Raw genomic sequence first — 13,102 nt, 5'->3', positions numbered from 1 at the left:
CATAGGGCATGCTGGAAGTCAGGATCTGGGGGGCTTGCCCTTCCAGGGGATGGGCGTTTTGCAAGAGTTGTGCCAAGCGCATGTGCTCTAGGGGTTTGCGCCACCAGCCCCGGTTACTGGGACAATGATTAGGTGGTTGAACAGGGGCCTTTCCCCTCTAGGGGAGGCTGGATCTGATGTGGGGAGGGGCAGGGAAGGGGGAACCAGCTGGTTCAGGGGGTGGGGAAAGGGACATGGGGCCTTTACTCTCTCGAGGGCTCTGGTTCCAGATTTTGTCATTCCCATCAGTGTGCACTGAGTTGTGGAGGCTCAGCCCAACCCCCAGGTGGGCCAGGGCCCCTGTCCCAAACTCCACCAACTCCGGAGCAGGGAGGCTGAGGAATGATTGGACCACAGAGTCTCTGCCCCTCAGAGGAGATCTGTGCAGGGAATGGGGTCATGGGGAGAGGGTGCTGTGTGCATTTGGGGCACTCTCCTTGTCCCTATACCCACTTCGCCAACTCCCCATACCCTGCCAGCTGGATGAGAAAACATCTGTCTCAGTGGCTTGTATTGTATAGTGGCCCACAAATGTCATCAATAAACCACCAATTTCCTTCGACTCCTTGGTGTGTACAGTTCTTCCTCACAGTCCAGTGAGCACCATCCAGGAGGGGATTGGGGCTAGTGGGTTAGAGCAGAGAGGCCGGGGGTCAGGATTCCTGGGTTCTCTCCCAAGGACTGGGAGGAGAGTGGGATCTAGCGGTTAGAGCAGAGGGGGGCTGGGAGTTAGGACTCCTGGGTGTTATCCCCTGTCTGAGGACGAGAGGGGGTCTAAGGGTTAGAGACCTGTGAGCTGAAAGTCAAGACGCCTGGGTTCTATCGCAGACCTTGGAGGGCATTGGGGTCTAGTTGGTTAGACCGGAGAGGCTGGGAGTCAGGACTCCTGCGTTCCATATCTTTGGGTGCAGAGTGTGATCTCTGCACTTTGTCATTTGCCTCTTCAAACACCAGAGCAGCATTTACCCCCGATGTAATCTTTGTTCCCCATTATCTCAACACAACTCCCATCGCACCAACACTCTCTCTCTCTCCTGCTCAGGAGCAGCTAATCAACCTCACGCACCAGGGCTCTGTCTCCAGACTGAATATGCTTTAATGCACTGTGGGGGGAGGAATTGCAGAGGGAGGGTCAATCCATGGATTCCCAGCTGGTTCATTAGCAGGATCCTCGTTAATGAATTGGCAGGCACTAACAGGAACTGGATCCTCTGGTTTGCATGGAGGGTTCCCCCCATAAGGCGATTGTAATTGCTCAGCTCTTCATTCACGGCCCCCCAGGCTGGGCAGGTCTGCTCCTGTGGAACACACAATGAGTGGGGTTAACAGCAGTGGGGAGGAGCTCAGACTCTGCGGGGGTTTGTCTACTTGTAAACAGGAGAGGAGATCTGCAGAGGAAACCAGGTGCTGCACAGGCTCAGTATGGGATGCTCATCTCTTACGGTCAGTGCTAATCTCCATGCACTAGGGGGTGCTTTTCTGCAAAGAGCGGCATGGGGAGGGAGTCAGGAGGGGTCTGTCCCCCCACATTTAGTGCCCCCCAGTAATATATTCTAGCAGTAGGGGACGCTGTTCTGCTAGAGTTCCCATGTTTTGCAGCATCTGTGACCCCAGGGTCCAACGTGCAAGCTTCTGTTCTGCCTCCCATAAGAGGCCTCCTGGCACACAGGATTCCCAGTGACTATTGGATTCTCCTTGAATCTCTGTCTTACACAGTTACACAGTGGCTGCATCCCTCCCGAGAGCCAGCTGTATGTGATTCTTTCTTTGCCACCGTTCTCTTCTGAGTCATTAGAGGCCACTTACCCTCAGCCCGCAGTGTCCTCGGATCCATCGCTTCATCCCCAGCCACCCTACCGGGAATCCCTCTGTCTAAGCACATGCCTCCTCCCCTGAAATAGGGAGTACGTTGGGAGCCGATGGAGAGGAAACAAGGTTGTCATCTTCCTACCCAGAGGGGCTGAGCAAGAGAAGATGGGGTAGAACTTGGGGCTGCCCCACAGCAGATGGGATCTGGAGTTCCCAGGATATGCAAGTTCTCCCCCAGACAGGAGAATGGAGCATCTCTAGGAGACCAGAAGATCCCATGGAAAAGGGAATGTGAGCTGGGATCTTTTGCTTCTGGAGGGGAGCCATCTCCTATCCAGCCCAAGGGTTGGGGGCCTGGATGGCTGAGAGGGGTGGGGAGAGACGGGGCCTTTCCCCTCTAGGGCTGCCATCTTCTCATCCTGCTGATGCTCACCTGGGACCTTTGGTTTCTCTGACAGCATTGATGCCAAGAATTCACAGCGCGAGGCGGGTAATGCCCTCTCAGGTTTGGGCTGCTTCAGGCTGATGCGCTCAAAGTTCTGCTTTGCGGGGTCGTAGGTGGGCCACTGCTTCCCGCTGCCCTCTCCCACCATGGGTTTCCTGCATGGAAAATGAACATGCCCCACTGAGGTTAGTACTGTGGCTTGGTGGGGACAGGAAGGTGCCCCAGCTGGTGTCTAACATCCCAGATGCAGGGGTGATTAGGAGCCAACTTGAAAAGTTTGGCCTCTTTCCAAAATGGCTGCCATCCCATGTTGTTGCAAATGAGAGTGAAGCCAGAGGCTGCCCTCAGTTAAGATGGGTGCTGCCTCCCAGTCTTTTCATATGGGGTGATGCTACAGGTTGCCGTTTATAAACTTGGCCACTTTATTCCCTTGTTCTCCATGAAATTGAAGCCACAGGCGGCCCTGAGTAATAATGGCTGCCATTGGCCTACGACCCTTTGTAAAATGAGACTTCCCCTAGGGAAGATGGCCACTGTTTTCCATTGTTTGCAATGGGTCCGAAGCCAGGCTTCCCTCAGCAAAGATGGGCATCCTTTGTGCTCACAGACCGGACAGGGCAGTGTGGGGAGCAGAGCAACATGCGGGGCGTGGGGGGAGGGGGGGTAGCATGGCCAGGGAATGTGGGGGCATAGATAGGAGGATCTGAACTGGAAGGGAGTGTCTAGTGTTGCTCTTACTTAAGATGGCGTCTCTCACTTGTCCTTTCAACTAGGATGCTGCCCTTACAAAAAAATGACCACCATATCTCACTGTGATCAGGGAGATTGAAGCCACAAGCTGCCCTGAGTCAGCTGCCATTTGCCTACAGCCCTTGCACACGGCAGCCAGGTTGTCCCTAGGAAAGGTGGCCTCCAGAGATACTAGTGGAATGGAGAGTGTTGTCATCCCCATACAATGAGACTATATCATCTGGTTTCCCCGCAAATACAGAACAGAATTATTTATTGAACGCTTTTGCCTTTTCTGCATTTCTATCGATAATTCTGCCATGTCCACCTTCTAAAGGACCAATCCTATTGTAAGGATTCTTTTTATTCCTAATATATTCAGAGAACTCCTTATTGTCCTAAATTCTACTGGACATAGATTTCTCTGTGTGTCTCTTTGCTTCCCTTATCAATCTTCTATAATTCCTAATGTCTGATTTATATTCATTACTGTCAACTTGTGCTTTCTTCCATGTGTGGTATATTATGTTTTTGTTTTTTACAGCTGCCTTCCCTTCCCTAATCTGGGAAGAAATTGGCCCAAGCTGGGCGGCTATAACCAGAACGGGGAATGTTGAAGAGGTTTCTTTTGGGGTTTTGCTTGTTTATTTTTCATGCAAGGGAGCAGGTCTTTTTTTATCTATGCTCTAATGTGTGCTTAACAGTTACATCGCCACAGTTTCCTCAAGCAGAGATGTGAAAAAACCGCACCCCTGGCTGCCACAGCTGTGCTGACCTAGCCCCTAGGGGAGCTGTAGTTATGATGATGGAAAGATGCCTTTGTCAATGTAGCTCCTGTTTTCTGGGAAGGTGATTCTTCCCAATTACTGGAGCAACCCCGTTTGCTGCCGCAGGTTGTATCGACAGGATGAGCTGACGTAGCCATGCCCGTAGAGTGTCTGTAGCATAAACATCCCCTGCGTTTGTGCGGCAGGGCTGGGAAAGGGCAGGCAGAGCTTTGAGGTCATTCACTACTCGCTGAAAACCTTGTTTCCTTGAATGAGGATGGGTGTGTTCGTAGGACCAGCGACATCCTGATGCGGGAAGAAGAGAATTATCCCTAACCTGTAACTAGAGGGCTCAGATTTTACCTCCCTGAAGTAATTTCAGCTCTAGATCTGGGCTTCACCCAAATAGGTTAACTATTTTTCAAAGAGACCCTTTCTTTGCCATGGCATTGAGCCGGGTCTTTCCAGATGTTGCGGACACCTGGCCAAAGAGTTACAGTGGCTCCCATGGTCTGGCTCAGGGGGACAAGAGGAATGTGAGGGATTTCCTTACCCGGCGCTGTCAAACACCTCAGCATACTGCATCACCTTGTGGCTCAGCGCTACCTCAGCCTCCGTGTGGTTGGCTCCTACCACGGATGCCGGGGTTCTGAACAGGTAGGGCAGCTCAGAGCCGGGTGGCACCCCTGTCCACTCAGGTATAGTCAAGCTGCTAGTGCGGTGGGTGAAATGGTAGGTGTAGACAGGACTGCCGGCCTCTGCCTCTCGCCTAGCCACCTCTGCTACCGGGCACACAAAGACGTAGTCACCAAAGATTTGATCCATGGCCCATCGGTACTGCCCTTCCCCCTGCTCCTCCCCCTCCTGGCTGTATCTCTGTGCCATGGCCTGGACGGCCTCTTCTGGTGCCCCGGGCGCTATCAGCCTCACAACATACAGCAGCTCCTCCCAGCCGATGTTGCTGGAATTCTCCAAGTTGAATCTCGGGGCAGCAAATAGCAGTATGTCGGAGCCTTCACTGGCGGTGAAACCGGCCACGATGGGCATCGGCTGGCCGTGCTCAGCCTGCAAGAGTCTTGGTGGTGTATCAGGGAGGAAATCCCGGTCTGGTGTTGGCACAAAGGGCAATCCCAGCTGCTTCTTGCGGCTCAAGACGGAGAACTCGTGTTTGGGGAATTCCCCTGCTTTCTTCCCCTGCAGGCAGCCCACCAGGGCCATGCTGTTACCATTGGAGCAGCCCAGTTGCCGGCCCAGCCTCTGGCCTCTCTCCTTGGCCTCCTCAAGTGAAATCTAAGCCCATGGTGTGTTCGGGGTGCCACTCACCAGCACGGTGCTGGTGAAGAGGGGCCGGCTCCCTGGGGAGAGGAGGTGGAAGCCGACGGACGCAGCCCCAGCATCCTGTTCAGCGAATATGAAATGGGCTGGGTCCCCGCCGAAGGCGGCTGCATTGTCCCGCAGCCAGTGCATTGCCAAGCGCTGGTCCCACAGGCCGGCATTCCCCGTGGTGTCCGGGGGCAGGGACAGGAAGCCCAGAGCCCCCAGCTGGTAGTTCATGGAGGTCACAATCACTTTTGTGGTGGCAGCAAAGAAGCTCCCATTATCGAGGTCTAGTGAGGCTGCACCTGAGAAGAACCCCCTGCCATGGATCCAAACAATGACAGGGACTGGTGTGTGGGGCCGGGGATGGGATACCCAGATGTTGAGGAAGAGGCAGTCTTCGGACTGCGGCGTTTTGGGTGTGAATGTTTCAGCCTCAGGGTAACCAGTAAGTGGAGGCTGGAGGCAGGCATTGTCGAAGCTGGTGGCCTCCAGGACGTGGCTCCAGGGTAGGTGGGGAAGCAGCTTCTGGAAGCGCAAGGCCCCCACAGGGGGCTTAGCGTAGGGGATGCCCAGGAAGACTGTCACTCTTCTGGAGCTGACCGGGAGGCGCTTGCCCCGGATAGGGCCGGTGGTGGTGAGCACCACGGTGCCATCATCATTGGAGCCAGAGCTGGGGCCCGGCAGGGAAAGGAGGAGCAGGCAGAGGAGCATGGGAAGGAGTCCAAGCATCACAGCAGCTGGAAGGAAACACTGCCCTGTCCCCACGAGGGAGTTATTGGGAAAGGTATGGGGCCTTTCCCCCTAGGGGGTGCTGGTTCCCATCCAGAGTCAGCTACATAAATATAGACTTGAACAGAGGGGGAAAGGGAGTGGAGGAAGTGGAATAACAGCTAGAATTGGGATCACTCTTGGTAATTACTCACTTGATACCCTCTCCACAGATCCCATTCTCAGAGCTGGGCATAGAACCCAGGAGTCCCGGTCCCCGTCCCCACCGCTCTAACCCACTAGATCCCACTCCCCTTCCAGAGTTGGGGATTGAACCGAAGAGTCCTGGTCCCCGGCCCCCCCTGCTGTAACCCACTAGATCCCACTCCACTTCCAGAGCTGGGAATAGAACCCAAGAGTCCTGGTCCCCAGCCCCCCTGTCTAACCCACTAGATCCCTCTCCTGTCCCAGAGCCAGGGACAGCAAGGGAAGGAGCATTTGATCTGCCTTCTCTGCCTTTGGTTGTTTCCTCCTGGCTGTGCAGTGAATTCTCACTACTAAGCCCATTGCCTGCCTCCTCCTGGCACCCAACAGGCCCGAACCAGCAAGGGTCCCCGAGAGAGCATCTGCCCAAGGAGAGCCCGGGGTCACAGCTGCTGGGCTCAGGGATACAATTCTGGCAGACGCTGTGAAAGGCAACTTCAGGCAGGACACCTGGGTTCTAATCCCAGCTCTGGGAGGGGAGTGGGGTCAAATGGTGAGAGCAGTGGGGGCTGGGAGACAGGATTTCCGGGTTCTATCCCCAGCTCCGGGAGGGGAGTGGGGTCTAGTGGATTAGAGCAGGGGTGGGAGCTGGGTTCTATCCCCAGTTGTGGGAGCGGACGTTGTGGTCACTCCACAACCTCTTCCACTCTGTTCCCCAAGAACTCAGTTCCACTCCAGTCTGGTTGCTCTGGTCCCTGTATTTGGCACACAGCAAAGCTACGCTCAGGTGATCAGACTCAAGCGTAGAGGGCGGGCGTAGGGCCTACCCCACACCCAAAGCTACGCAGCAAACCGCTTCCTTTGTAGACATTTACACGTTACTCGGCATTTGTGACACATTGCATCCCGTATTTTGGGACTGGCTCCGTCACTTTGCAGGAACAAATCCCTCTGCAGCATGCACTGTCCATGCACTGTCATTGGACAACTTACTCTTTCCCTCATCTTACGTTCCAGGCTTCTCTTGTCCATTTTTATCATGCCCATTGTAAATGGCTCCCTGGGGGTTCCCCCTTATTTCAGCTCAGACAGACTTTCTGCTTCCAGCCTGCTGATTTATTTACCTCCCTAATCCTGTCTCCCAAGAGATGAGGCCTCACCCATGTCCAATTATTCATGGCAAGCCAGCCTACAGGAGAATGGGGTCTAGTGGTTAGAGCAAGGGGCTGGGAGGCAGGACTCTTGGGTTTTATCCCCAGCTCTGGGTGGGGAGTGAGGCCTAATGGGTTAGAGCAGGAGGCCTGGGAGTCAGGGATGACACAGATCTGGGACTGGGAGAACGGGGTGACTGACCAGATGCTGTATTTTCGAAAGGGGATCAAGGCTGATATGGGGAGCTCCCACGGCTGTCTGGATTTAGGTGGCTGGGACTGGATGGGAGCCAGCGCCCCCTAGAGGGGAAAGACCCCAGATCCCGTTCCCTATAACTTCCTCTGGGGGGGGGGGTTTCCCTTCCAGCTGCCGCGATGCTGGGACTCCTCCCTGCGCTCCCCTGCCTGCTCCTCCTCTCCCTGGCGGGCCCCAACTCTTGGCTCCGATGACAACGGCACTGCGGTGCTCACCACCAGTAGCCCCATCCGGGGCAAGCGCCTCCCGGCCAGCTCCAACACAATGACAGCCTTCCTGGGCATCCCCTAGGCCGAGCCCCCCGTGGGGGCCTTGTGCTTCCAGAAGCCAATACCCCACCAGCCCTGGAGCCACGTCCTGGAGGCCACCAGCTTCGGCAACGCCTGCCTCCAGCCTCCACTTACTGGTTACCCTGGTGCCTATGTTTGCAAATCCAAAATACTGCAGTCTGAGGACTGCCTCTTCCTCAGCATTTGGGTGCCCCATCCCCGGCCCCGTGAGCCAGCCCCCGTCCTCGTCTGGATCCATGGCATGGCTTTTGTCTCTGGTGCAGCCTCCCTCGACATCTGTGATGGGCGCTTCTTAGCTGCCACCAAGAACGTGATCGTGGCTTCCATGAACTACCGGCTGGGGGCGCTGGGCTTCCTGTCTCTGCCCCCAGGGAATGCCGGCCTGTGGGATGAGCGCCTGGAGCTGGGCTGGCTGCAGGACAACGCGGCCGCCTTCGGTGGGGACCCAGCTCGTTTGATGCTTGTTGGCCAGTGCGCTGGCGGTTCCTCAGTGGGCTTCCACCTACTCTCCCCGAGGAGCCAGCCCCTCTTCACCCGCGCTGTGCCACAGAGCGGAGCCCTGACAGCACCATGGATATGGAGTTTCCTGGAGGAGGCCAAGGAGAGAGGCCAGAGGCTGGGCCAGCTGCTGGGCTGCACCGATAGAGATGAGACCGCGCTGGTGGGCTGCCTGCAGGGGAAGGCAGCGGGGGAGTTCCCCAAACACGAGTTCGCCATCTTGCGTCGCAGGAAGCAGCTGGGGTTTCCCTTTGTGCCGACAGGAGATGGGGATTTTCTTCCTGATACACCATCAAGACTCCTGCAGGCTAAGCAGAGCCAGCCTATGCCCATCCTGACCGGCATCAATGCCAACGAAGGCTCCTGCATAGTAATCTATGCTGGCTCCAGATTCAATGTGGAGAACGCCAGCTCCATCAGCTGGGACGAGCTGCTGCAGGTGGTGAGGATGATAGTTCCAGAGGCACCAGAAGAGGCCGTCCGGGCCGTGGCACTGCAGTACAGCCAGGAGGAAAAGGGGTGGGGTGAAGCACGGTACCGATGGGCCATGGATCAAATCCTTGGTGACTACCTCATTGTGTGTCCAGTAGCCGAGATGGCTGGGCGAGAGGTGGAGACCGGCAGTCCCGTGTATGCCTACTAATTCACCCACCACAGCAGCGGTTTGTCCACACCTGGGTGGATGGGGGTACCGCAAGGCTCTGAACTGCCCTACCTGTTCAGGACCCTGGCATCCATGGGAGGAGCCAGCCACACGCCCATGGAGGCCGAGGTGGGGCTGAGCCGCAGGGTGATGCAGTACTTCGCGGTGTACCCCTGGAGCGGGTAAGGGAATCCCCCAGAATCCTCTTGTGCCCCGGATCCAGACCGTGAGAGCAGCTCTAACTCTTTGGCCAGGTGTCCACAATATGCAGGAATATGCTCAATGCCATGGCAAAGAAGGGGTCCCTTTGAAAAATAGATAATCTCTTTGGTTGAAGCCCCTGACCTAGAGCTGAACTTACTTCAGGGAGGTAAAATCTGAGCCCCTTGATTCCAGGTTAGCGATAATTCCCTTCTTCCCACATCAGGATGTCGCTGGTCCTATGAATATGCCCATCCTCATTCAAGGAAACAAGGTTTTCAGCGAGTAGTGAATGACCTCAAAGCTCTGCCTGCCCTTTCCCAGCCCTGCCGCACAAACGCAGGGGATGTTTATGATACAAACACTCTATGGGCATGGCTACGTCAGCTCATCCTGTCGATACAACCTGCAGCAGCAAACGGGGTTGCTCCAGCTGGGGAGGAACATCAGCTGCCCAACAAATCGGGACCGACATTGACAAAAGCATCTTTCCATCAACGTAACTACAGCTCCCCTAGGGGCTAGGTCAGCACAGCTGTGGCAGTCAGGTGTGTGGTTTTTTCACATCTCTGACTGAGACAATTGTGGCAACATAACTTTTAAGCATACACCGTGGGATAGATAAGAAGACATACTCCCTTGCACTAAAAATAAGCAAGCAAAACCTCAACAAAATGTCTTCAATGTCCCCCATTCTAGTCCTAACCATCCAGCTTGGAACCATTGATTCTCAGATTAGGGAAGTGAAAGCAGTTGGGAAAATTAAAAAAAATAATATCCAATACATGGAAAAAAGGGACGGTTGATAGTAATGAATATAAATCAGACATTAGGAATTGTAGACATCTGATAAGGGAAGCAAAGAGACACATGGAGAAATTTATGGCCAGCAGAGTTGGGGACAATAAGGAGTTGTTTGAATATATTAGGAATAAAAAGAATCCTGATAATGGGATTGGTCCATTTATTATTAGGTGGAAACGGCAGAATTATCAATAGTAATGCAGAAAAGGTAGACGTGTTCAGTAAATAATTCTGTTCTGTATTTGGGGAAAAAAACAGATGATATAGTCTAATTGCATGGAGATGATAACACTCTTTCTATTCCACTAGAGTCTTGGGAGGATGTTAAACAGAGGCTACTAAACTTAGACATTTCTAAATCAGCAGGGCCAGATAATTTACACCCAAGTGTTTTAAAAGAGCTGGCTGAGGAACTTGCTGGCCTGCCTATGTTGATTTTCAGTACATCTTGGAGCAGCGGGAAAGTTCCACAAGACTGGACAATAGCAAATGTTGTACCAATTTATAAAAAGGGTAAATGGGATGAACTGGGTAAGCATAGGGCAGTAGTAAAATGGCAGCCAACTCAGGGCAGCTTGTGGCAACAATTTCATTGAGCGCAGTGGGAGATGGTAGCCATTTTTAGTTAGGGTAGCATGTGACATCATCCTGTTTGGAAGGACAAGTGAGAGGGGCCATCTTAAGTGAGAGCAAATGGTGGCGTCAGACTGCCTTCCAGTTTAGACCCTCCTATCTGCGCTCCCATGATCACTAACACTGCAGTGTGCTTCTCTGTCACCCTCATCCATATTGTTCAGACTGCCACACTTCTTCTTCCTATGTCTGTCAGCCCATGTTCCCTGAGGGAAGCCTGGCTTCAGTCCCATTGGAAACAGTGGGAAACAGTGGCCATCTTTCCTAGGGGCAGTCTCCCTTTAGAAAGGGCTGTAGGCCAATGGCAGCCATCATGACTCCTGGCAGCCTGTGGCTTCAATGTCATCAAGATCAATGGGAGATAGCCATTATCTTTATTAAGGGCAATCTGTAGTGTCACCCCATATAAGGAGAACAAGTGGAAGCAGCCATCTTAACTGAGAGCAGCCTCTGGCTTCACTCTCATTGGGAACAATAGGGGATGGCAGCCATTTTGGAAAGGGGCCAAACTTTGCAAATTGGCTCCTAATGACCCCTGCCTCCAGGAGACAGACTCTGGCCAGAGCCCGTTCCTGCCAAGCCCGGGTACTAACTCTGTGTGCTCTGTTGAATTTCTCCCTAGGATCCCCTTCAAGAGAGAGCAGTTGCCCCTCTACGACCCCATAAAACAGAACTTCTTTCGCATTGGACTAGAGTCATCTGAGGTTGAGAAGATGCCCCTCACCCAACACTGCAGCATCTTGGCATCACTGCTTGTAAAGAAGCTGAGCCCCACAGGTGAGCATCAGTGGGATGAGAGACAGCAACCCTAGAGGGGAAAGGCCCCAAGTCCCCCTCCCTCTGAGCCAGGCAAATCCCCCCACCCCTGGGGTTGGATTGGAGCTGGCACCCCATAGAGGGTGCCACTAGGACCCTGGAATACATTCCCATTTCCAGGGGATCTTCTGGGCTCCTCGAGATGGTCCATTCTCCTGCCTGGGGTAGTTCTCGCATCCCCTGGGAACTCCAGAACCCATCTGCTGTGGGAAGCCACAGGTTCTGATCCATCTTCACTTGCTCGGCCCCTCCAGGAGGACAATGACACCCGTGTTTCCTGTTTCAGCCCAACCCAATGTGTCGCCATTCCAGCAGAGGGGGCTTGAGCTCAGAGAGGGATTCCCAGCAGGGTAAGTGGGGGTGGAGGGATGGATCCAATGACAGTGGGGGCTCTGGGCAGGTGGCCCGTAATGGCATGGAAGAGAAAAGAGGCAATGACAGAAAGAAACACAGCTGGCTCTGGGGAGGGGTGCGGCCGCTGTGTAACTGTGTAGCACAGGGAGCGAAGAAGAATCCAATAGTTACTAGGAATCCTGTGTGCCAGGGGGCCTCTTCTGGGAGGCAGAAGAGAACCTTGCACGTTGGACACCGGGGTTCACAGGTGCTGGGAGACACGGGAACTCCACCAGCACAGCATCCCCTACTGCTAGAATATAGCACTGGGGGGGAGCCCTGACCGTGCAGGGACAGCCCCCTGCTGAGCCCCCCATGCCGCTCTTTGCAGCAAAGCGCCCCCTAGTGCATGGGGATTAGCACTGACTGTAGGGGGCGAGCGTCCCACACCGAGCCTGCGCAGCGCCTGGTTTCCCCTGCAGGTCTCCCCTCCCGTTTGCAAGTAGACAAAACCCTGTATAGTCTGAGCTCATCCCCACTGCTGTTAACCCCACTCGCTGTGTGTCTTGCAGGAGCAGAGCCAGGACGTGCCCAGCCCGGGGGGCTGTGAATGAAGAGCTGAGCACTTACAATCCCCTGATGGGGGGAACCCTCCCTGCAGACAAGAGCATCCAGTTCCTGTTAGCGCCCGCCGATTCATTAACGAGGATCCTGCTAATAAACCCCCGGGAATCCACGGATTGACCCTCCCTCTGCAACTCCTCCACCCCGAGTGCATTAAAGCATATTCAGGGGATGGATCACTTGATGATTCCCTGTTCTGTTCATTCCCTCTGGGGCACCTGGCGTTGGCCACTGTAGGAAGACAGGACACTGGGCTGGATGGTCCTTTGGTCTGACCCAGTGTGGCCGTTCTCATGTTCTTATGTTTAGTCTGGAGACAGAACCCTGGTGTGTCCCCCCCCCGAAGAGGGGGGACAGCGTGCGTGTGCGTGTGTGTGTGTGTGTGTATGATAGAAGAGCTCTGTGTGTGTGTGTGTGTGTAAGGGCTCTGGATTGGAGTGCTTTATATATATATGCAGGGGTGGCAGTTGTGAAGGTGTGGGCTCTATCCCTGGGACCTGAATCAGAGATCCCCATCCTCTCCCACCCCAGTCCTGGGAGTTAACACGCTTCTGTGCAATGCAGATGCTGTTAACCGGTGGTACTCCTTGCTGCAAGATATTGCCCTTAAGGCTCATGCTCCTGCCCTCTCACACACACTGTGGCTGATTCATACTTGCCACCCACCTCCCCTCTGCCACTAATTCTCTCCGCCCCCCCCCACACTCCCAGGTGAGCCACCAGTCCCACCCTGTGCCCTTGGTTGGCCTGGCCCGCCCCCAGCTGTTCCTGGCTTTGCTGAGGGTAGGTGGATGGGATGTACTGACACTGAGGGAGGGAATCTGGAATGTTC

The 13,102-nt window shown here is 54.5% G+C and overlaps 1 protein-coding gene and 1 pseudogene across 1 annotated transcript; one reads left to right on the top strand and one right to left on the bottom strand.

Moving 5' to 3' along the window:
• Positions 1 to 1,302: 1,302 nt before the first annotated feature.
• Positions 1,303 to 5,877, bottom strand: LOC141998057 (acetylcholinesterase-like). Its single transcript, XM_074970694.1, is given in 3 exon segments — positions 1,303 to 1,337; positions 2,282 to 2,448; positions 4,343 to 5,877. Coding segments are annotated over 3 exon segments (1,698 nt in total). The 5' UTR covers positions 5,839 to 5,877.
• A 1,670-nt stretch (positions 5,878 to 7,547) lies between these two features.
• Positions 7,548 to 12,256, top strand: LOC141998448 (acetylcholinesterase-like; annotated as a pseudogene).
• The last annotated feature ends 846 nt before the right edge of the window (positions 12,257 to 13,102 follow it).

This window comes from Natator depressus, chromosome 14, assembly GCF_965152275.1.
Source record: "Natator depressus isolate rNatDep1 chromosome 14, rNatDep2.hap1, whole genome shotgun sequence".
NCBI classification, from domain to species: Eukaryota; Metazoa; Chordata; order Testudines; family Cheloniidae; genus Natator; species Natator depressus.
This window is presented reverse-complemented; position numbering and strand designations above follow the sequence as displayed.